This window comes from Neomonachus schauinslandi, chromosome X (assembly GCF_002201575.2).
Source record: "Neomonachus schauinslandi chromosome X, ASM220157v2, whole genome shotgun sequence".
Classification (NCBI taxonomy): domain Eukaryota; kingdom Metazoa; phylum Chordata; class Mammalia; order Carnivora; family Phocidae; genus Neomonachus; species Neomonachus schauinslandi.
The window spans coordinates 125687956-125712281 of NC_058419.1; the positions used below are offsets into that span (position 1 = coordinate 125687956).

Below are 24326 nucleotides of genomic sequence, written 5' to 3' on the forward strand. Positions count from 1 at the left end.
TAAACCGGTGTGCGCGGCTGCAAACCCGAGGGAGCGCGCCGGTGGCAACATTGTTGCAGTGTCCCGGTGGCAACATTGTTGCGGCGGCGCCGTGGACGAGCTCGGTAAACGGGTTTCCTGGGCTCTGAGCTCTCCCGACCAGGCAGCGTGCTCAGATGCACGAATTAGTGCTCTAGGGGCGGCTGCGGGTACCGGGTGGACGCCCTCTTGCGAGCCTGTCCGTCCGTCCTGCAGGTGCAGCACGCCAGCAAGCAGATCGCCGCCGACAAGCAATACAAGGGCATCGTGGACTGCATCGTGCGCATCCCCAAAGAGCAGGGCGTGCTGTCCTTCTGGAGGGGCAACCTGGCCAACGTCATCCGCTACTTCCCCACGCAAGCCCTCAACTTCGCCTTCAAGGATAAGTATAAGCAGATCTTCCTGGGGGGCGTCGACAAGCACACGCAGTTCTGGAGGTATTTTGCCGGCAACCTGGCCTCGGGCGGGGCCGCCGGAGCCACCTCTCTCTGCTTCGTGTACCCCCTGGATTTCGCCAGAACTCGCCTGGCCGCCGACGTGGGCAAGTCCGGCACCGAGCGGGAGTTCAAGGGCCTGGGAGACTGTCTGGTGAAGATCACCAAGTCCGACGGCATCCGGGGCTTGTACCAGGGTTTCAACGTCTCCGTGCAGGGCATCATCATCTACCGGGCGGCATACTTTGGCGTGTACGACACAGCCAAAGGTGGGTGTGTCCTCGCGTTGGGGCTTTAACGTGAATTTCAGGGTGCACCGTTAACACCCTGAAAGCAAGCCTGGGCCTGCTAGCGTCGAGGGCTGGAGTGTCTGCAGCAGAACAGGTTCACGTGTGCGGTGTGTCCGCTTCGCAGGGCTGGTCGGACCCCTGCTGTACAGAGAAGCCGCTCCCAGGCGCTAAGTCTGGGGCTCTGGGACTGTCCTGGGACCTGCGAGCGGTTCCTCCACCTTCCCACCGCCCCCAGCAGGCCCTGGAGCAGAACCCGTCCTGCTAGCAGTGTTACCTGGTGCCAGGAGCTCCCCGTGGAGCCAGGGTGGGCAGTACTGATCTTGGACTGCTGTGTGTGCAGCGCTAGGACCTAACTCTGACCGGTGACCCCGCAGGCATGCTCCCGGACCCCAAGAACACCCACATCGTGGTGAGCTGGATGATCGCCCAGACCGTGACGGCCGTGGCCGGCGTGGTCTCCTACCCCTTCGACACTGTGCGGCGGCGGATGATGATGCAGTCGGGGCGCAAACGAGGTATCTTGTCTCGGTCCTGGTGACGGTGGCTCGTTCTTGGGAGATGAGAAAACGCGAGAGCTCCTCGAACGAATGGCCCTTTGGCCTCAGCCCTCAGGAGGCATGAGCTAGCAGACAGGCGCTTCCCAGGGAGCTTTGGGGCAAGGTCTTGTGGGCTGCCTTCACAGGGTGGGGGGGGGCCCTGGTCAACGACAGTAATTCTCCAGGCAGCTCCAGACCTACACAGCCCTGCCGGGTACCTGCCCTTCCTTTGTTCTTGTCTCTCAGAATGGCCAGAGCCCTTGTATTGACCCCAGGGGTGGAGATGGGGCTCCGCGGTGGCTGGGGGCTCGAGTTTCTGGATCGATCATCCCTGTCCACCTCCCCACCCACAACCGTGGGCTGGGCAAGGGCCGTAAACCTGGGACGTTGGTGCGCAGACCCTCATTTGTCCCTGTGATCAGAAATCCAGTTCATCCCGAGAGTAGCGTCCGATTCGGTGTCCGTAACGTATCTTCCGCGGTTCCCTTTGTGCCCCTTCCCAGAACAACGGCCCAGTCAGCTCTCCTGTCTCTCCCTCTTGCAGCGGACGTCATGTACAAGGGGACGATCGACTGCTGGCGGAAGATCTTCAAAGATGAAGGGGGCAAAGCCTTCTTCAAGGGCGCGTGGTCCAACGTCCTGAGGGGTATGGGGGGCGCATTTGTGCTGGTCCTGTACGATGAGCTGAAGAAAGTCATCTAGATGTTCTTCCTCCAGACGTGGGGACCCAGGCAATCCTGTAGAATACTTGTAACTGTTACGGACCATTGATCTTCGAGAAATTCCAGTGTCCTTGTCCCGGCCAGATCACGTGTAGAGGGCTGGGGAAGGTTCCAAAGGGGGCTCATTGTGATCGACCATTGGCACCAGATTCCGTGTATTGATTACGGGGGGGGAGGGGAATCACGAGGTCTTCGTGGGTCCACAGGCAGGCAGCTCCGCCGCACAGACCTTCGAGTCCAGGTGCTTGTGGGACCCGAGTCGTGTTTAAGTATTTATTTAAAAAAAAAAAATCATGTCTCCATTTGTACTTAAGCACTCTTCTCTTTTGCACAACCGAATATTTACGATTATGTGTCATGTTGGGCATTCTGCAAAACCATAAAAAAACGGGACACAGAGACTCTAGTGGTTTGTTTTCAACTAAGCGGTCTTGTGGGGTTGGGGTGGGAGACACGAGGAGGGCCACATTCTGTCTTATGTTGGGTCCTCTAGCAGCCTGGCGGGATGGCATTCATAGCACCCCAGTGGGGAGGGGATGGAAACTAAAACGCACATCACAGGCTGCTTATGCATAGCTGAGAGAGACCCCCCTTGGGTGGTAGACCAATGTGAGGGAGCCTGGGGGCATCTGAGCCTCCCTGCTCCAGGGATCTTTCAGGAGACAGACCTTCCTTAACCTTCCATGAGCTTCTGGGGCCCCCTAAGTCCCCCATTCAAGTTAGTTTTCCTGCTGAGAAAAACCAGCCCAGAAGAGGCCACAAGCGGCCGCATCCTGTGACCCATGTCAGCCCTGGGTACTCCGGCAAGAATCCATACAGGCAGGCCCCAGACCCTGGGACAGGTCCACATCCTCTTACAGAGCCATTTCTGCACAAACACCAAGATGCACTGCAGGAGGAAAGTCTCCTCCAGGCTGAAGGTTGGATCCTGGCATTGCTTCGGGGTGACCTGGGCTAGAAAGGCCAACTGGGGTTTCTGGAACCTCTCCAGGGCTGCGGCGTCCTGGACACGGAAGGCCAGTTTCCTCTTCAAGACTGGTGAGTGCAAGTGCTTGTTCTGCCGCAATTGGGGTGGGGAGGTTGGGGTCCAGTTAGAGATGAAGTTTGAGCTTTGCGTGGGGTCACAAGGCAGGTTAAAAGGGGTTGGGACAGGACCGTGCACCCTTAGACCCGTGTTTACCCTGCCCAACTCCACAGACCAGCCTCGTTGGGAACCTTAGCTTCATGAGCCCTGGCGCTCTGGATGGAATGACGGACCGCGGACGCTGCCTCCCGCCTGGAGCCATGTTAACCGCTGGATTTGGAGACCTGCTTTCACCCCCTGCTCGTCTTCGGCTAGTTGAACAGTCCGTCCGTTTATGCAGCCAGGCCCTTCTTACCTTGGCTAGCAGGTCCCCAAATACCCGCGGGTGCTGGTGGCCTCAATAATATTTTTGCAATGACGCTGGGGTGCTTTTTGGCACGGCTGGTTCTGCAACGTTAGGGTGCTCACCTACCACCCTACACGAAACGTTCCAAAGGGTAAGCGGCCCCTCCCTCAGTGAACTGCCGAGCGCGGTGTGTCCAGGGAGACCCAGGCTCCTGTGAGGCAGGCGGTGTCCACAGGTTTGCAGCAGGCGGGCTGACGTGGCTCCGTGTGAGGAGTCCACGCCGTGGGCAGTGCAAGGCCACGCTGCAGGGGGCGGTGTTGGCGGACAGCCAGGCCCCCCGAGCGTCCCAGGTGCTGTTCTCCCCATCTCGGGGTGCGTGGCGGCTCCTCCGTGTCAGGAGCTTACACTGAACGCAGCGAGAAGACCAGAGAACCAGGCGTGGCCGCTGCAGGAACTCAGACCAACCAGTCCGGCCAACTTGTTAGCAGCAGTCTGGATGGGGCCCGTTTCAGGAGGCGGGAGACGGGGGCCCCGGGGGCCTGGCGTGGCGGGCTGTATCCCACCCCCCGGGTCCAGGGACTGGGTGGAAACGGCGTTTATTTACGAAATGAGCCTGACACAACTCTTCTTCCTTGGTTGTAGCGGCTCCGCGGAGCGTGCGCTGGGGTGTCCCTCCCCCCACCCCCATACAGTCGTCCGTTGGTCCAAGCGCAGCCAGGCTGTGCGGGCCCCTGGCCGTGCCGAGAAGGAGGTCTGACGTCCTGTGTCACGTCTCCCCCAGAACCTGCACCTCCGCCACTGGGCAGTCCTCCCGGCTTGCTCTGCTGGCCTCCCAGGCCACCTGCAGGGGACAAGGGGGTCAGGCTGAGCCGCAGAGCTGTAGTCTTGCAGCAAGGGTCCCCCCGACCCCGAAAAGCCACAGGGGCCTGACCGGCCCTGGGCATTTTGGTCACTGGGGCTCCAGGCCTTGCCCGCCTGCAGGAGCGCCTCGGGCGAGCGCCCACCTCCTCACGTGACCGTCACCTGGCAGTCTTGCCCTGCCTCCCGCCAGGGCCAACACACAAGCATCCTGCTCCCCAGGAGGGGCTGTGGCCACCCACCCCACCCCCGGCAGAAGCCCGGACGTACCAACTTGCTGCTCTGAAGGTTGTCAGTGATGGGGTCTTTCATGTGAGGGATAGGGGGGAAGAGCTTCTGCAACACTGAGTACCTTGGAGGACAGAGAGACACTGGCTCTGAATCCAGAACTCGGGGTGGGGGGGCACTGGAGAGCGCAGCAGGCTCTGATTCCAGAACTTGGGGGGGGGGCACCGGACACCAGACAGAGCCACAGCCTCCGAATCCAGAATTGGGGGGCCTCGACGCCAGAGAGAAAGACAGGCTCCGAATCCAGAACTCGGGGGGGCACCAGACGCCAGACAGAGCCACAGGCTCTGAATCCAGAACTCGGGGGCCCCCGGATGCCAGACAGAGCCACAGCCTCCGAATCCAGAATTGGGGGGCCTCGACGCCAGAGAGAGAGACAGGCTCCGAATCCAGAACTCGGGGGGGCACCAGACGCCAGACAGAGCCACAGGCTCTGAATCCAGAACTCCGGGGCGGGGGGCACCGGACGCCAGACAGAGCCACAGCCTCCAAATCCAGAACTCAGGGGGCCCCCGGATACCAGACAGAGCTGCAGGCTCCAAATCCAGAACTCGGGGGGCCCCCGGACACTGGGATGGAGTTAGGACTCTAGTCCCAGGGTGGGGGTGGGTGGGGGGGTTGGTCTCTACTGCCCGCCCCCAGCACCAGGTCCTACAGCCAGGAGCAATCCTGGTCTGCAGGGCCCGAGTGCTGATCTGCTGGGGCCCGTGCACCCCACCCCGACCCCTGCCACAGACCCCCGGCCCCCAGGCTGCTGGCAGCCACCACGGACCCTGCAGCTCCCCACGGCTTCCACACAGACCAGCGGCCCCTACCTGAGCAGGAGGCCCATCCACGCCCAACGCCGAGCCCCTGGGCTGGGTGGCTCTGCCTGAAGCGGCCGGGAGGGGCGTGGATGCAGCCAGAGAGAGGCCAGATCCCCCGGGGACAGACCCCAAGGCCCGCTGCGGGACAGGACCTGGCAGGGCTCCACAATTTGGCATTTGGGAGGTGCCCCAGGGACAGGAGTTGCTATCCGTGGGAAAGGTCAGGATTATCCTGTCGCTGGCCCCCTGCCTGCTGCGGAGACGGGGGAGGGGAGGGGAGTGGAGGGGAAGGAGGAGGAGGAGGAGGAGGACGAGGAAGGCGGCTCCCAGAGTCACCCCCTGAAGGATGTCGGGGATGGGGAATCTGGGCCAGGGGGGAGAGGCCGAACAGCGGGGACACGCAGGTGAGCCTGGCTGTAGACCCGGCACTTGAGCTAAGGGTCTGGGGAGGGAGGGTCCTGAGGATGCTGCACCGGCCTCCCGCTTCTGGATTTCCATGGGCGGCAGGCACCAGAACAGGGTCCTGCCTCAGAAGGACCACGGGGACGCTTGAGGCGGCAGCCTGCTCCCTGGGGGTGTTGCGGTCCAGCAGGTACGACCCGCACGCGGTAGCGGGGGGGGGGGGGAGGGGGGGGGGGATGGGGAGCAGCGCCCTGCGGGGAGGCCAGCGAAGTCGTGGGGGCGGCGCGCTCACCTTCCACACAGCACGACCGCGAGCCCCGGGACCAGCAGTGTTCCCAGCAAGACCAGCGCGGTCAACAGCCAGTCGGGCCACCGCGAGTCCTCCCCGAGGTCGCACACTACGGAAGAGGGTGGGCGGGGCACGTCAGCAGGTCCCAGGGCTGGTGCTTGCACCCAGCCCTGAAGCCTTCCCCAGGGGCTCCCCGACAGGCAGCAGGCACTCGGGCGCGTCCAGGAGGGCACAGGCCCCCTGCACAGGGGGCCGGCCTCGGCGCCGCAACACGGAGGCCCCCGCCGCAAGCCCCACACCTCTTGCAGCTGAGCCCTGGTCCTAGACCGCGAGCATTCCCTGCATCCTGGCCGGGAGGGGGAGCCCCTGGCGCACCGATCTGCAAAGACCTCAGGCTCCCCTCTGGGACCGCGGGGCCCTGTGGGAAGTGTGGGAGTTTTCTGGGGCTGCCACAACCAGGTCCCACAGACAGGGTGGCTGAGGCTGGGAGTCCGAAATCCAGGCGGGGCCGAGGCGGGTTCCTCCTAAGACCTCTCTCCTGGGCGTGTAGACCCTGTGTTCTCCCCGTGTCCTCACGGGCTCGTCCCTCTGTGCGTGTCTGTGTCCTCATCCCCTCTTCCTATAAGGACCCCAGTCCTGTGGGATCAGAGCCCACACTACTGACCTCATTTTACCTTAACCACCTCTTTAAAGACCCCACCTCCAAATACAGTCTCATTCTGAGGTCCTGGGGCTGAGGACTTCAATAGATGAATTTGGAGGGACACATTTGAGCCCACAGCAGAGGGTCTTTGCAGATGGAATCAAGTAAACCTGAGGTCCCAGTGGAATAGGATGGGCCCTAATCCAATGACGAGTGTCCTCATAAAGAGGAAATTTGGACACAGACACAGAGGAGAAGCCACGTGAGGATGGAGGCAGAGATGGGAGGGACGTGGCCACAAGCCCAGGGAAGCCTGGAGCCCCAGAAGCTGGAAGAGGCAGGAAGGACCCTCCCCTGGAGCCTCGGGAGGGAGCATGGTCCTGCCCCACCTGGATCTCAGTAGCCCTGCCCCGCCTGGATCTCAGACTCTGGTCTCCAGAGCTAGAAGAGCATGGATTCCTGTGGGGTTTTAAGCCCCCTCCCCAACAACGTGTGGTCATTTATTGCAGTAGCCCCGTGACCAAGGTTTCCTATGCGCCACTGAAACAGGACGTTCTTGGGGGAGCCAAGGAGGAGGGTCTGGTTTCAGAACAGGTCAGGGAGAAATGGCAGCTCTTATTTTGGGGGAAATCCTTCTAATCAGGCCCAAGAGCTATGCCAGGGACCATGTTGGATAAAAGAGGAAGTCGTGTGCCTGCTCACAACAAGCCATGGGGGTTCTAACTGGGGGTCTTGTTCCTCCCCCTCGCTGCCCCCCCATGGGGTGAGCACAAGGCGCAGGGTCAGCTGTTGTCTTCAGAGACACAGACACGTCTTTGGGGACACAGAAGCACGTGGAGCTCGATCCCGGCTCCTTTGGCAGCAGAGCAGCCAAGAGCAGGGATGAAGAGCCCGTCTGAGCGTGCGAGGGGCCTGTGCTTCCTTGACCAGGGCTGGTGCCCCCCAGCGTCCAGCGCACCCGAGGGAGAGGTGAGAGGGTGCCCCACTCACCAAAGTATTGGGGGACGCTCCACTCGCTCCACGTGTTGCGGAAGAAACCTTTCACCTTTAGTCTCGCCATGTAGTTCCCGGGATTGTGAATCTGGAAGAAGTTTTCCTGGAGCTGAGGTTGAAAAGGAAAGAAGGAAAGGCTGTTCCCGGTTGGCAGGGAGACAACGGGGCCCTGTCGTGGGTGGAGTGGGTCCTCCCCCAAGCTCGTGCGTGAACGTTCTTGCCCCTCCTCTGGAAACAGGTTTGGAGGAGATGCAATCAGTTAAGGAGAAGGCCGCTTGGGTAGGGGGGCTGTAATCCATTACCACTGGTGTGGTTATGGAAAGGGGGAATTTGGCAACAGACACACACACACACACACACCGGGGGAAGACCGTGTGCATGATGGTCTCCCATCATGCCAAGGAGCCCCAGAAGCTGGGAGAAAAGCCTGGAGCCTCCGGAGGGAATGAGGTCCTGCCCCATCTGGATCTCGGACGTCCGGTCTCCCGGGCCCAGAGAGGAGAGAGCTGTGTTTTAAAACCCCCAGTCCGGGACACGAGTTATGGCAGGTGTCTCCCCACCAGGGGAGCTAACACAGGCCCCCCAAGAGAGCAAACCCGACCAGCCTTGATCACGGAAGATGCCTGCAGTTCAGAGGGGCCCAGATCCTGGAGCCCCCTACCTTTCTCAGCCCAGGCTCTTGGTGTCCAAACAAAAATGTTCTTCGTCAGCACTGGGAGGTAAAGAACCCGGGGACACCCTCAACGAGGCCAAGACTATGGTGACATGAGTGGGTGTTGTGCCCTGCATGGGGCCCTGCCAACTTATGAATGGTGACCTCCTCACCCCGCTCCCCAAGAAAGATATGTCCCCTCCCCCCGGAGGCTGTAGTCCGGACCTTCTTTGAAAGTAGGGTCTTTGCAAATGTGCTTACGTGAAGGATCTCAGGATGACCTCATCCTGGATCAGCGTAGCCCTACGTCCAATGACAAGTACCCTAACAAGGGACAGAAGTGGAGACAGACACAGAGGAGAAGCCACGTGAGGACAGAGCTTCATCTCTGAGCTGTTTCCCCTCAGCACAGACTCCTGGAGATTGCCGGATGGGTGAGCGGGGCCCCCACACAGAGTCGGGCACCGCGGAGTGGCTGGACAGTAAGAAAAGCACATTTGTGATGCCTAGTTCAGGGAGGGTGGGGGACACTCACCTTCTCTGTGTACGCAGGATTGCTGCCCTACAAAACAAGAGTGGAAATTGGTGGGTGTCTGATGCTGTCCCCTGACGAAGGCCCTTGTTTGAACCCTTTTAGGTTTATACAGAAACCGAGTACAAAATAATCAGGGATTGAGTCTAAACGATCAATATCATTACAAATAAATATGAGTATAAAGGAGGGATTAACTAAAAAATACCTGGTCTTTTCCTTTTTTAATAGAATTAATAACCTTTATCCTTCTAAGCAGTTTTAGGTTTACACAAACATTAAGTATAATCACTAGTTGAATATAAATAATAAATATACAAAGAAGTAAAGAAACATAATACATTTAAGTCAATAACTGAGTATAAAATACTAATTAGCTCAAAACATTTTGTCATTTTCTTTTAACTTATAGACTTATAATTTTTTTAAGTTTATTTATTCATAGTCTCTACACCCAACGTGGGGCTCAAACTCATGACCCCGAGATCCAATCGCACGTTCCACCGACTGAGCTGGCCAGGCGCCCCCATACTTGATCTTTTTTTTTTTTTTAAAGATTTTTTTTTATTTATTTGACAGAGCACAAGCAGAGGGAGAGAGAGGGAGAAGCAGGCTCCCTGCTGAGCAAGGAGCCCGATGTGGGACTCGATCCCAGGACCCTGGCATCATGACCTGGGCTGAAGGCAGACGCTTAACCGACCGAGCCACCCAGGCGTCCCCATACTTGATCATTTTTTAAGATAACTTTATTCAGGCATAATTTCCTTGAGCAAACCACACATTGAAAGCATAGGATTTGGTGCGCTTTGAGAAATACTGTGCACATAAAACCAGCTCAGTGTTCCAGGTAAGGAACGACCCCGTCACCCCCGAATTTCCCTGTGCCCCTCTGTCATGCCTTCCTCCCTGCACACACCCAGAGCACACGTGTGTCACTCGCTATAGATCATTCTGCATGTTCTATGCTTCTGTATATAAATGGGATCCTCTAGGGTGGACCTCGAGTCTGGCTCACCTTCACTGGGGGTTTGGACTCCACAGCGCGGATAGGTTTTGTTCATCCCTTCTCTTGGGTTGTTCCCAAACTCAGCTGCTATGAACACGCAGGTCCCCACTTTGGTGGGCTTATGTTTTCATTATTCTCAGAGCCAGACCCCGCACGGGAATGGCTGCCTCCACGAGATACTACCAAAGCCTCTTCCAAAGTGCCGGTGCCATTTTTTCTCAAAAGGATATGATTTTAGGGTGCCTGGGTGGCTCAGTCGGTTAAGCATCTGCCTTCGGCTCAGGTCATGATCCCAGGGTCCTGGGATCGAGTCCCGCATCGGGGTCCCTGCTCTGCGGGGAGCCTGCTCCTCCCTCTCCCACTCCCCCTGCTTGTGTTCCCTCTCTGGCTGTCTCTCTCTGTCAAATAAATAAATAAAATCTTTAAAAAAAAAAAAAAGGATATGATTTTATCCTGGCTCTTACAATACGGAGAATGTTCATCCACAAGGGACATCTCAGAGAAGAAGAAGCCACGTATATCATTTTAAATGGTCACCAGTTTGTGACAAGCAAGTGTTGTAATCAACTGGGTGACACCCTCACCCACCCTTGGTTTGGCCAGACTTTGTCGTTTTAGCCAATCTGAGGGGTGGGGAGAGTGGCCTCTCCCTGTGGTTTGTATTTCTGTGGCAACTTTTCATGTGTTTATGGGGCATGAATACATCTTTGGGGAAGTGGTTGTTTCAACTTCTTGCCCTTTAGTTTTTTTTCATGTAGTTGTTTGTCTTCTTGGTATTGACTTGGAAGCCTTTCTTATCCATCCCAAACATGAGTCCTTTGACAGACAAATACGCACCTGGCTTCTTCCATCTGTGACGTGCATTTTCAATTTTACCTCTGTATTTTGAATAGCCAACATTGTTTCTTTTGTTAAAGCTAAATTTTTTTTAGGGTTTGTATATTTTCTTTTGATGATTTTCACACATACAAAAGCTTACATGATCTTTAACTTTTTTCAGTTTTTGTGTGTGTGTGTGTGTTAACATTCTTCATTTTTATGTAGGGTTTATGTTTTTATTTTTTTATTTAAAATTTACTTCAGTTTTATTTTTATTTATTTTTTTACTTTATTTTTGTTTGTGTTTATTTTTAAAAGACTAAAAACTTTTTTTTTTTGATTCATATTTTTTTGTGTGTATGTTTTATCTGCCTCCAAAGCTTTGGCATACAGATTCTAGAGAATCTAGACTTGCCAGCTACAACAAGCATTTACCTTTTGTATTTGAAGTTCATACTCAAATCTGTGATTGACGTGGCTTAACACTTTCCATTCCATCATCGAATATGATTTGTTACACGTTGCAGTGATATTGGGTGAACTTAATCTCTCTAGGACAGGGGGAAAAAAAAAAACAAAGAGACTTTTATGAGTAAAACAAATCAACATCCCCCCAGCCCACTCCCAGAAGATACTTTGAAAACAGGCTTCATAGAAATTTAGGGTGATGGGAAGGAGAGGAAAAGGTCCTTCCAAGGTTAAAGAATGGGCAAAATATCAATATAGATGCATGACAAAATATGTTGAGATATCTATCCACTTGAATTAGCCTTAGGTCTAGCTGCTCAGACAGGAGCCTGTGAGAGACCCCCGCCCACCCTGGGACCCTTCTGGAAAGCGCTCTTCAGGTCTGTGCCTTGGACGTCCCCAGGTCTACACCTGATTTTTCCCCTTTGGCCGTAATTCCACTGTTCTTCGGCAGGGGGAGGAAAGCCTGTTGCACGCGTGGACTCCCTCCTTCCTTCAGGCCTGTGTGGCCGGTAGCCTGGCCCGCTCCCCACCCTGCGCAGGGTCAGTCCCATTTCCAAAGCCCTTGGCCGGCCAGCTGCACTCCCAGAAACATCTGTCCCTCCTCGTGTTCCCCAGACCCCGCGTGCTGTAGCCAGGTCCTCCCCGGGCGTCCTGCCCTGCCTTCTGGCTGCTGAGACCCTCCTGGCCGTCCCTGTTCGGGTGCTCTGCCCTCTGCCCTCCTTCTGGGCATTCAGCCTCCCCTGACTCCATGGTTTCGCCAAGCTTCCTACGTGACCACGTCTGAAACTACACCCCAGGTCCGACCTCCACTGGGAGCCCAGCCCTGGGTCCTCACCTGCCTGCAGTGGTGTTCCACCTGGATCCCTGGCTGAAAGCTCACTACAGGGCAGTCCCCAGCTCCGGGTCTCCTCCACCTCCTCCTCCCCCCCCAACCCACCTGCTCTTCCTCTCTGCTGGCCCTCTTCTTCCTCCCCCTCCCCTCCCCCATCTATGACATCACCCTGCCCCCAGGCTCCCTCAGTCGCCTCTACCACAGGAGGATGCACAGAATCCATCCGCAAAATAGTCTCGAAACCAGCTCCCCTCCCTCCTCCCTGCAGCCAACCAGGCCCTGCCCATCTGTGGCCACCTTACTGTGGGACACCCCCACCCCCACCCCACCAATGGACTTGTCCCCTCAGAAGCAGGAGACAGGGCATGACGCCTGCTTCAGAGGACGCGCCCATTGGCAGGGCCAGGAGAGTGAGGCCAGGAAGGCAGGGGCACCCCAAAGGGCAGGTGGGTCAGTCCTGCTGGGGAACAACCCTGGAGACAGCCCAGAACCCGCCTGCTAGGAGCCACCCAGCCCAGGCGAGGGAGCAGGGTTACCCACCAGCCGCTCCGACTTTGGGCAGAGTGCTCACGTCCTGCCTGCCTGTGGGCTGAAAGGCTCCGGTCGCAATATAACACACACAGGCAGGGTCCCCTTGTAGACCTATGGCTCCTTGTGGGAGGAAGGGCCAGGGTCAGGGTGAGATGTGAGTCACTTTCTACAGAGCTCTGCAGGGAGGGGAATGGTCACCCCCAAATGGTACATCCATGTCAAATCGCTAAAACCTGTGAAGGGGATCTTGTTTAAAAACAGGGTCTTTGCAGGTATAATAAGGGAAGGATCTTGAGATGATGTCCTTCTAGATCACGATGGCCCTAAATCCAATGACAGGTGTCCTTACAAGAGACAGAAGAGGAGACACGGATATAGGAGAAGCCACGTGACGACGGAGGCAGAGGTGGGAGGGACACGGCCACCAGCCCAGGGACACCTGGAGCCCCAGAAGCTGGAAGAGGCAGGAAGGACCCTCCCCTGGAGCCTCTGGAGGGAGCATAGCCCTGCCCCGCCTGGATCTCAGTGGCCCTGCCCCACTTGGATCTCCAGAGCTGGGGGATAAATTCCCGTGCCTTAAGCCTCACAGTTTGGGATCATTTATGAAGATACCAACTGGGAAATAATAAAGCACCACGGCCCGATTCTCTTGGTGTCAACGAGCAACATCCGGAACACTCTTCAGCAGCCACCCCTGCAAGCCTGAACCTGGCCCATCCCAGCACAGAGCTGTGTGTGACTGATGTCCTTGCACATGGCCCCAGGCTTGGGTCCATGCTCTCCTGGCGCCATGTTGAAATTGCTAGTAACGTTATTGTATTCATCTCCCAGGGCTGCCTGGTACACCACCAACAGGTGTGTTGGACCAGAGAAATATGTCTTCTCACAGTTCTGGAGACCAGAAATCTGAAATCCAAGTGTCCACGGGGCTGGTTCCTTCTGGAAGCTCAGAGGGAGAATCTGTTCCAGGCCCCGTTCCCACTTCGGGTGGCTCCTGGCGATCCTTGGCGTTCCTGGGCTATAGACACATCACCCCTATGGCCTCCCATAGCCTTCCTGTCTGTCTTTGGGTTGGCCTCTGTGTGTCCTCCTTTTCTTGTAAGGGAACAGCCATGTTGGATTAGGGCCTGTCTGTAACAAGTGCAAAGACCCTATTTCCACATAAGGTGGCATTCACAGCTGCCAAGATGTGGACAGATCTTTTGGGGGGACAACAGGCCTTTTTGAATTTGTGTTCCTGGGGAATAATGGAGCATGCACTGGGGACACGGAGCCCCCAGTTCCCATTTGACCCCTCCGTGCATCCCCACCGGGCTATCACACATTCACCACCCCACTGCACTAACCACTGTCTCCTGCCACCCCTGCTGGGAGCTGGGGTGAGGACACAGGGGTCCAGGTGGGAGCGTGCATTGAGTTGCAGGTGGTCTTGGACACGGTCTGGATGTACCAGTGAGGGCCCCATGTCTGAGGGAACAGCGTCCAACCAGTGCCAATAAAACACAGCTGGAGGGGCGCCTGGGTGGCTCAGTCGTTAAGCGTCTGCCTTCGGCTCGGGTCGTGGTCCCAGGGTCCTGGGATCGAGCCCCGCGTCGGGCTCCCTGCTCGGCGGGGAGTCTGCTTCTCCCTCTCCCACTCCCCCTGCTTGTGTTCCCACTCTCGCTGTGTCTCTCTCTGTCAAGTAAATAAATAAAAAATCTTAAAAAAAACCCCAAAAAACAAAAAACACAGCATGGAGCTCAAGAGGCGGGAGGCCAGAGACAAAGGAAGAGTCCCCCTGCTTTTCAAGCAAGAGGCCTTGCCTTTTTCCCCCTCTGCACCACGTCTCAATTCACATAGCCGGCCACGTGCTTCCTTACCCCACGTGGACCCGCCAGGGCAGGCCCAGGCTCCCAGAGGCTAAAAGGTGTCACACTCTGGGGAGGGGTCCAGTTAAAGAAAATGGATGGCGACATAGCTTTGTTACGATGGGGTTTGTGTTCCAGAAACACACTGGCATATCAATGCAGGGCCTTGACAGGTGCTGTGGGCATGACTCTCACCCCTCCCCAAGACTTGTGACGGAGGCATGTGTCCCGTGTGTTCTAGGAATGTTCCAGAAGCAAGCAGGTTACTTCCTTAGGTGCAAGGAGCTCATAGCCACTGCTAGGAGCTGAACACATGTCATCCACAAATGCACAAGCCCTGACCCCCCAGTGGGATGGCATTCAGAGGTGAGCCTTCGGGAGGTAATTAGGGTTACCTGACATCATGAAGGTGGGGCCCCCCCATCATGATGGGACTCGGGTCCGTATAAGCAAAAGAGAACGGAGCTCTCTTTCTCTCCGTCGTTCCCCATGTGAAGTCACAGTGAGAGGGCTGCCAGGTGCAAGTCAGGAAGAGGGACCCTCACCAGGAGTCAGATCTGCGGGCCCCTTAAGGTCAGGCTTCCAGCCTCCAGAACTGTGAGAAATCATGTGTCATTTCAACCGGCTATTTGGGATTATTTTTTTACGGCCCCCTCAGCTCAGACACCAGCATCCCAGAGCCGAGGGTGCAGCCTGAGAGCCGTGTCCTTGACCTGTACTCACCAATTTCTGATAATTCGACAGAACGGTCCACGCAGGGGATGCTGGCGCCGTGGCTTGTGCCTCTCACCAGGATCTGGAGATGTTTCGGCAATCTGGACACATCATTGAAATGACACCGGACGTGTTTCCCCCGATCATCCGTTTCGTAATGTGGACACTCCTGCTCCCTGTGGGTCCTTCGGCAAGGAGGGAGCACCCAGGAATGACCCAGCGGCCCCATGTGCCCGGGGAGAGCCCTGCCGTGCCATGGCCACACCTACCTCAGCTCCTGCCAGTATAAGCGATACTGTACGTCACCGGGGGCCTCCCTGCCCACCTCCCAGCTGCACGTCAGGAAGTCCACGTCGTGCACCCAGCAGTCCAGACGTTGTGCGGCTGCCCCAGGGTTCCCTTCTGCACTTGCAAAGGAGGTGAAAAGAAGAGCAAATCGCCTTTCACACACACAGTTACAGGGACAAATACAGAGCTATCCCGTGGAGGCTTGGACCAGTTTCCCGCAATGATAACCCCTGGAAAACACGGTTCTGTGGTATCTCCAGCCGGATGTCAACACCTATATGCTCAAGATAAAGGACAGTCTCACCCCCAAGGGCCCCCCAAATGGTCCTTTTCTTGCCTCACCCCCTTCCCTCCTGTCCGTCCTCACCGCCCCCACTGCCGACCACTCATCTGTTATGCATTTGCACACCATCAACTCAAGTAGGTCCTACGAATGAAATCCTCCTGCATACGTGATGCCCTAGGGTTGTGTGCTTTTTTCTCCCCCCACTCCCTGCAGGTTCACCCAAGCTAGAAGTCATGGTTTTTGTATTCCTATGACCAAGCAATGACAGAAAGCAAACAAAACCCAAAGAGGAACACGTTCCCCTCACCTTGCAGAGGATACTGAATCCCCATCAAGAACGGTGGGCCTTTGGTCAAGGAGATAGTGAAGTTTTTCACTTCACATAAGGGAAGTACTTGGAACTGGCAGTAATGATTGTTGTCGATGGCCTGAGAGAGACAGAGAACCATTTATTCATTGTTGAAAGAACACACGTAGTGTCATGCTGATGATATTCAGATTTAACAACAACAACAACAATAACAACACCAACAAAACCATAAGTCTCCAGGACTTGCTCTATAGACTCCATGCAATCTTCATCAAAACCCCAGCAATTTATTTTGTGGCGGTCGACAAACCGGTAACGGTGTATAAATTACTGGTTGGTGGAGAGGGAGGGAGATGTGAACAGGTGAGGAGCACAGGATTTTTTTTTTTAGGGCAGTGACACTGTTCTGTATAAAACGTATCATTCTCCATTTGTTGAAAGTCATCAAATCACACACTAAGAGTGACCCTTCAATAAACTGTGCACTCTGGGTGAGGATGATGTGTCCAAGCATGTTCATCAGTGGTAACGACTGTGCCATCTGGTGGGGAGGCTCATAGCGGGGAGGCTGTGCCTGTGTGGGGGCAAGGGGTTGGGGGGTTCTTTTTTTTTTTTAAAGATTTTATTTATTTATTTGAGAGAGAGAGAATGAGATAGAGAGCATGAGAGGGAGGAGCGTCAGAGAGAGAGGCAGACTCCCTGCTGAGCAGGGAGCCCGACGCGGGACTCGATCCCGGGACTCCAGGATCATGACCTGAGCCGAAGGCAGTCGCCTAACCGACTGAGCCACCCAGGCGCCCGGGGTTGGGGGTTCTATACCTTCCTCTCAATTTTCCTGTGAACCTCACACTGCTCTGGAAAAAAAGTGAAGTTTATTAATTGTTTAAAACTGTACAAAAATTTCTATAAAATAATTCCATTTATGAATAAATAAATAATTCCATTTATGAATAAATAAATGAATATTCCATTTAAGGAATTCCATTATTAATAAATCGACCCTTTTCTAAGGATCGAATGATAAATGAAATTGGCATGGAAAAGCTGGGAAAATGAGGATATAAAAATAGAACGTCACATGGAACAAAAATGAAAGGAAAATATTTATCAAGCTCATGATGAATTCCAGCTTCATACCTGTATTATATAGTAAGTTAATATAAATAGAAAATGATGTGAGGCTCCGAATGGATTAATAAGCACAAGGTTATTTTCTTAAGATTTTCTTTTTAAGTCATCTCTACACCCAACGTGGAGCTCAAACTCACGACCCCCTGACATCAAGAGTCGCACGTTCTACCAACTGAGCCAGCCAGCGCCCTCAGTTGGTGGAAATTGTAATTAATAAATGAAGAAGGCCTCTATCTAGTTAATCATATTTGTAACAGATTCAACCAGACGAGTTGTTAAATACATATTAACACAACGCATCTGAAGCTCTGGGAAAATGTGCGCCTTTGTGCAGTTTTCGGCACTGATCTAAAACTTCCTTGGATAATTCAGGTGAGGCTCATAAACACAGTCACTGTCTCTTGTCCGAGGAACTCGGGTTCCATAAAGGCTTCTAAAAGGAAGTTCAGAACGGCAGAATGTGGGGTAGACGAGTGTTTTCCCAAACCTGCCATAGCTGTGCTGAGCGCTGCTTCTGAGCATTCTCTGGCAGCCCAAGGATGGAGGTCCTCATGTATGCAGATCATGAAAACAGGAGAGGGAGAGACTCCACCCACTGAGAAGGGGAACCCGTCTCCATTGAGGACAAACACACCAAACCAAATGGTTCAACACAATATTTACCCATTTGGCCAAGAGCATAACGTTCAAAGTAGCATAGAGACATGGGAAAACTGGACAAAAATGCAAAGACCATTAATAAAACAGAAATGAATTCAATTTAGGGAAAACCAACAGTGGATGAGGGAATGACAACAGGGTCCAGTATCTTGAAACAGTCCTCAGCAATTCCTTCTACATCTTCGGTACTGAGAAAAATATCTAGATCTCTCCTACATGCAATTTACGTGCACGGACGTTGTGAAGTAGGAATCCAACTTAATTTTAGTGCATTTTGGAAATTGTGCTGACTTCATGCATACAACACTCTATCTCTTCTATATCGACTTGAAATATCATCTTAGTTAAAATCCACCCTACCCCCACCTGCCGCCAATGCATGCTTCTGCTTCCAGATTGTTCCATTTCTTTAATCTATCCATGCATTCTGTCAATCTGATACTTTGGATAATCATAGCTTCTCAGCACATTTGGAGACATCATGGAAAGGCAAATTCCTGATCACTAGTGTTCTTTATCAACATTTCTTGGTTCTTGTGTAGCCTGCGTTGTTCCAGAGAGAGTTTAGAGTCAACTGGCCAAGCTCCAATGAAATCCCACCGAGGCTTGTCATGAACTGGATTGTGTCCCCCAAAATTCATGATGAAGCCCTCACCCCAAGACCTCAGAAAGTGGTTGTATTTAGACATCGGGTCTTTAAAGAGGGGATTAAGGTAAAATGAGGTCAGTAGGGTGGGCCCTGATCCCATAGGACTGGGGTCCTTATAAGAAGAGGGGGATGAGGACACAGACATGCACAGAGAGATGACCACATGAGGACAGAGGATGAACATAGTGTGTCTACATGCCCAGGAGAGAGGTCTCAGGAGGAACCAGCCTCAGCCCCACTTGGATCTCAGACTCCCAGCCTCAGCCCCACTTGGATCTCAGACTCCCAGCCTCCAGGCCTGGGAGGAATAAATGTGTGTTGTATGAGCCCCTTCCTCTAGGGTATTTGTTATGGGGGCCCAGGTTGTGACTTATATTGTGTTAAATCAGGAATAATCTCAAGACAGCAAATTTATTCTCAAGGAAGTTGACAGGTGCCTCTTCCTCATGAGACTCTATGAGCTGTGAATGTATTGTATTCTCACCATAGCCCACCCATGGGACCTGTCACAGTTCTCAAGACCCCTGAACCTCGGAAGATGACCCAGTACCGGATTTGGGTGAGAGGCGGGAAATGGCGGGAAAGCAAGCACTCACTTTCAGCTGGGTTTTGCTCCCTACCTGCAATCCCTGAACACATTTTCTCACCAATGCTCTCCAGGGACACCATCTTGGACATCCTACAGGTGGTGAACCCTGAGCTGTGGTGCCGGAAATAGACTCTCACCCCACATTCCATACCCAAGCCCAGAGTAGAACCCCCGCCTCTGTGATGTCTGAGTCGGACTTGGCCCTAGGTTTCTGCTAGCTCTTAAGTTCCCGAAAGTCACGGAAGCTCCAGTGTGCCAAGTACAGGGAAGATGGTTTACCTTAGTGATACGTTTTGAATTTATGAAACACAGAATTTCAGGAACATTTCCATGGAGGTCCCAGGTCAATCTCCTTTCTGCCGGCTCCATCCTTAGGTTCTTAATCGGTAAATTGGGATCTGAAATGTTTAGAGGTCAGAGTTAGAAGAAATACTGCGGTTGTTTGAACCTTTACCGCCATTGGAACTTCCGCCCACCGAGTTCACCGACAACCTCGGGAAGCAGAATTCTACACAGACAAGGCATTGCCGGAACCTGGCCGAGGCCATCAATCAACAGCGCCTTATTCCTCTCATTAGCCTGCCCTCCCAGTGATGGAGGGAAAAAACCCCAAGAGTTGGGTAAAGCTGGTCACTTTCTGCCATCCCCATTTATCTTAAATGTACCTTTTGTGACCATGTTACTTTCCCTGGGAACTGAGAACAAATTCTGGCTTACATACGTCTCTCAAGGTCAACGATTCTGGGGACTAGTGGTTACCAATGGCCATCGAAGATGCATTTCTTTCTTTCTTCTTTTTTTTTTTTTTTTTGTTCTACTTTGAAAATATAAGGCATGGTCATTAGAATGATATTCATGACCTTCCACGGTTCACAGGCTGTTAGAGCAATTCTGACATTGCTGGAAAAACTCTGTGAGCACATAATCTGATTATGTTTTGAAATGGAATCAAAGCTCACGCATTTCTGCAACAGGGTCCCTGGGAAAGGGGGTCTCTAGTGGCAGACCACAGAGCTCAACATATCTGATCAAAGACTTGCTTGCCCATGTCCAAGGCGCTACAGAGTCATGTTTTGCCAGTAAGTCTGTAAAGCTACAACAAATACTTGGTGAGATTTTATCTGTGACTCCTTTCAAGGACTTACAGGATATGACTTTCATAAACGTTCACAGAGTTTATAAACAGTAAGTATCGTGATTAGTTATCAAGATCAACAGCCTTAGTTTCATAAGCAAGACCAAACCATATCAACACCTTGGTTTCTGCCATTATTTTCTTCTAACATATAAGGACAATTTATTCCTTCATAATAATAAAAAAAAATCATTTGGAGAAATATCTTTTAAGTTGAAAATGTAATTCTTGATAGATTCCTTTCTAATTTAAATTCAATTAACCAACATACAGTAAATCATTAGTTTCAGATGTAGTGTTCAATAATGTATCAGTTGTGTATAACACCCTCTTAAGAGAGTCTTATGCTTCAGGGGCGCCTGGGTGGCTCAGTCATTAAGCGTCTGCCTTCGGCTCAGGTCATGATCCTGGGACTCGCTGGCTCGCTGCTCCGCGGGAGCAGCTCCGTGGGATCTCCCACTCCCCCTGCTTGTGCTCCCTCTCTTGCTGTGTCTCTCTGTCAAATAAATAAATAAATAAAATAAAATAAAATAAAATCTTAAAAAAATAGAGTCTTATGCTTCAAAATTTGCACTCAGTCCTGCCAACACATTAAATATCATTAAAACAGATATGAAGGATGAAGTAGTAAATATCAATGTTAGTATATTTTATCATATTTTAGTTTATTTTTTTTTATTTTTTATTTTTTTAAATAGGTTCTTTTTTTTTTTTTTTTTTTAAGATTTTATTTATTTGAGACAGAGAGAATGAGAGAGAGAGAGCACATGAGAGGGGGGAGGGTCAGAGGGAGAAGCAAGCTCCCTGCCGAGCAGGGAGCCCGATGCGGGACTCGATCCAGGGACTCCAGGATCATGACCTGAGCCGAAGGCAGTCGCTTAACCAACTGAGCCACCCAGGCGCCCATATTTTAGTTTATTTTTATAAATAATATAAATGTATATAAATTAACATATTTAAGGAAGAAATAGTATCATGTGCACAAAAGTTCAAAAAAGAAAGGGGGGGTGATGGGAAATATTTTCTGATTCATTTTAGGAGGCCAGCATTATCCCAATATCAAAATAAAAGATATTAAAAGTAAACTCGAGGCCAACACCCCTTATAAACATAGACACAAATCCCTTCAGAAAATATTAGTAAAAAAAATCCAGGAACACATAAACCTGGTAACACCTTACGAGATTTACTCTGGGAATGCAAGGTTTCTTTAACCATCAATATAATTCATCCCCATTAACCAGAAACTAATGATCTTCTCCATAGAAGCAGAAAAAAAAATCGACCCAACTTAACAACCATTTGGGATTAAGAAATCTCAGCAAACTAAGAATGGAACAAATCTTCCTTACCCTGATAAATCTATGAAAATCTTTGAGCTAATTCAGACTCAATAGTAAAAGACTAACCACTTCTCCTTAAGACAAGAACAAGGCAAGGAGTCTGGTTTCAATACTTCTAATCCACCTAGTACTGTACCAATGGCCCCTCTTAATGCAATTTGGCCAACGTTGAAGCTTTAGGGGGCTTCCAGCTTAGGAGGGAAGATGTGAAAATTTTATTGCGTCAGCTGCCTCCTTCAGCCTTTGGTTCCTAGAAAGCAGCTCACTTCCTACCTGTGGTCAGCGATCCTAGAGTACCCTCAGGCCTGAAGTGACCGCAAAGGCGGCAGCAGACTCTGCCCCAGGACAAGACAGGCAAATCAAAGATAATGCTCACACCTGGGGGTGTCAGGCTGAGAGTAGGGGAAGCCCCTTCCCTTCCCAGACATCCCACATCTCCCAGCCCCTTGGGCATGGGGTGTGGCCATGTGACTGGGTTCTAGTCCACAAAATTCGACAGGAGACATGACGGTACTTCCAGTTCTCACCCATAAATGCTCCTGGAGATGCTGAAGGACCCTGGATCTTGGAGTGAATATCTGGGGCAAAACCACCTGTTCTGAGTCACACTGTGTCTCCTCAAAATTCGTGTTGGAGTCCCAACTTGCAGGACCTCACAATTGGACCTTATTTGGAAATGGGGTCATTGCAGGTATTAATTAATTAAGATGGGGTCGTTCTTGAATAGTGCAGAAACTAACACAATGTGACTGGTGTCCTTATTAAGAGGGGACATTTGGACACGAACAGACACAGAGGAGAAGCCACATGAAGACGGAGGCAGAGATGGGAGGGATGCGGCCACAGGCCCGGGGACACCTCGAGCCCCAGAAGCTGGAAGAGGCAAGAAGGACCCTCCCCTGGAGCCTCTGGAGGGAGCATGGCCCTGCCCCACCTGGATCTCAGTGGTCCTGCCCCACCTGGATCTCAGCAGCCCTGCCCCACCTCGATCTCAGTGGTCCTGCCCCGCCTGGATCTCAGCAGCCATGCGCAGCCTGGATCTCAGACTTCTGGTCTCCAGAGCAGGGAGACATAAATTAAGCCCCCCAGGCCATGGTATTTTATGCTGGCCGCCCACGCAGACTCAAATAGCAGCCTTCAGAAGAATAATCCCTGGGCGCCTGGGTGGGGGCTCAGTTGGTTAAGCGACTGCCTTCGGCTCAGGTCATGATCCTGGAGTCCCGGGATCGAGTCCCGCATCGGGCTCCCTGCTCGGCAGGGAATCTGCTTCTCCCTCTGACCCTCCTCCTCTCATGCTCTCTGTCTCTCATTCTCTCTCTCTCAAATAAATAAATAAAATCTTTAACAAAAAAAAAAGAAGAAGAATCCCTTCCTCTCTGTCCCCCACAAAACATCTGAATTCCACCCCTATTTGAGGAAGGAATAAATGTCTAATGGGTTATGAAATCTTGTGGCTGTCACCACAGCTAACATCTTCTGGACTGACGCAACCACCAGGTGGGTACGCTCCCGGACTCCTGGAGAACCTATCGTGCCTGGGGCCCCGAGCTCAGCCCACGTCTGTGTGCCGTGGGAACCCGGCGTGGAAAACATGCAGATGGCCTCTGTCTCAGGTCCGCCCCTTACTTGGAAAATTCCTGATGGCGACTGGGTTCCATGCGGACACTCTTGCAGGTCAGTGTGAACCTTCAGAGACATTAGGAGCCCCGTCTTCCTCGTGGCCTTGGGCGCACTCAGGGCCCGCACCCGGGCTAAGTCAACATTCTGTGCTCTGTACCGGGCTTCACTGGCTTCCAACTGGCTCCCTGGGACATTTCCTGCTGCATGCCCAGCAGCCGCCCCTGTGCCCTGAGTCTGACCAGACTGTGACAGTCAGAAGTGGGCACAGATGGCTCGGGGATTGTAATCAGCATCTTCTCATCTCATTACTTCTGGTTACTATGGAATCTCATTATCCTTCATTGAATGATGTCATTATTCCCCATCATCATGATGCAATATCGTATGAGCCACATGGAAGGCAAGGAGACCATACTTTGCCACACATGGCCTTCTCCTCAGTCACATGTCTGTGGCTATACGTTCCCTTCCTATAAGGATGCCTGTCCTGTTACATTAGGACCACACCCTGATGGCCTTATCTCCGCTTAATTCCATCAGGAAGGACTCCATCTCCAAACACAGTCACATTTATAGGTTCTGGGGGTGAGGGCTTCCAGGGAGGACCTTGGTGGGGACACAGGTCAGTGCATAACCAATGCCGTTCCCATGACCCTACCCAGGAAGGGGAGACACAGGTGAAACCCCATTTCGCACTGGAATAATGATTCAGGACCAGGGTAGGTGATGCATCCTTGCATTCGAGCTACATTGAAATGCTCAGCACCTTGACCCAATCACAGTCGGTATCCTGGCTATGAGATTGTACCGTGACAGCATTGCAAGGCGATCCCATTGGTGGAATAGGGGTGAGGGGCACATGGGCAGTCTCTGCATCAGCTCTTACAGCTGCCAATGCATCTATAATGATCTTGACATGGAATTTAACTGAACGACAAAACACCTGACACAGCCACAGACCACAGTTGGGTTTTCGTCCTACCTTCCTCCGATTGCAGCAGACCGGAGACAGACGTCAGAAACACCGTGAGCCACACCAAGGCCATAGCGATGTGGCTCCCACGGCAGGGAGGTCGTGTGCTGGAAGAGAAGGCACAGTTAGAGTGTGGGATGGGGGAGGATGAACTTAGGGAAGCTACTGCTCGCGAGCCTGGACCTCCTTCCAGGAGGGAAGGCTCTGGGTATGTGCATGCGTGTGGGCGTGTGTGCATTCGCGTACATCCATGTGCATGTGCACACATTCATGTACGCATGTGTACATG

General features: G+C 52.9%; 2 protein-coding genes across 2 annotated transcripts in view; one reads left to right on the forward strand and one right to left on the reverse strand.

Moving 5' to 3' along the window:
• SLC25A6 (solute carrier family 25 member 6) overlaps window positions 1-2399 on the forward strand; it is an 8961-nt gene extending 6562 nt beyond the window's left edge. Inside the window, exons 2-4 of the mRNA XM_044911639.1 lie at window positions 177-721; window positions 1117-1257; window positions 1823-2399. Coding sequence (XP_044767574.1) covers window positions 177-721; window positions 1117-1257; window positions 1823-1980 — 844 coding nt within the window. The 3' untranslated portion in view covers window positions 1981-2399. The remainder of the gene's footprint in view (window positions 1-176; window positions 722-1116; window positions 1258-1822) is intronic.
• Window positions 2400-3951: 1552 nt separating this feature from the next.
• IL3RA (interleukin 3 receptor subunit alpha) lies at window positions 3952-24110 on the reverse strand. The gene is made up of 12 exons (XM_044911640.1): window positions 24047-24110; window positions 19246-19364; window positions 15935-16055; window positions 15323-15455; window positions 15063-15238; window positions 11094-11374; window positions 8837-8863; window positions 7647-7758; window positions 6389-6431; window positions 6017-6253; window positions 4499-4580; window positions 3952-4211 (listed from the first exon to the last, which is right to left on the reverse strand). The coding sequence occupies exons 1-12, from the start codon at window positions 24108-24110 to the stop codon at window positions 4137-4139; spliced, it is 1470 nt and encodes a 489-aa protein (XP_044767575.1). The 3' UTR covers window positions 3952-4136.
• Window positions 24111-24326: the final 216 nt, after the last annotated feature.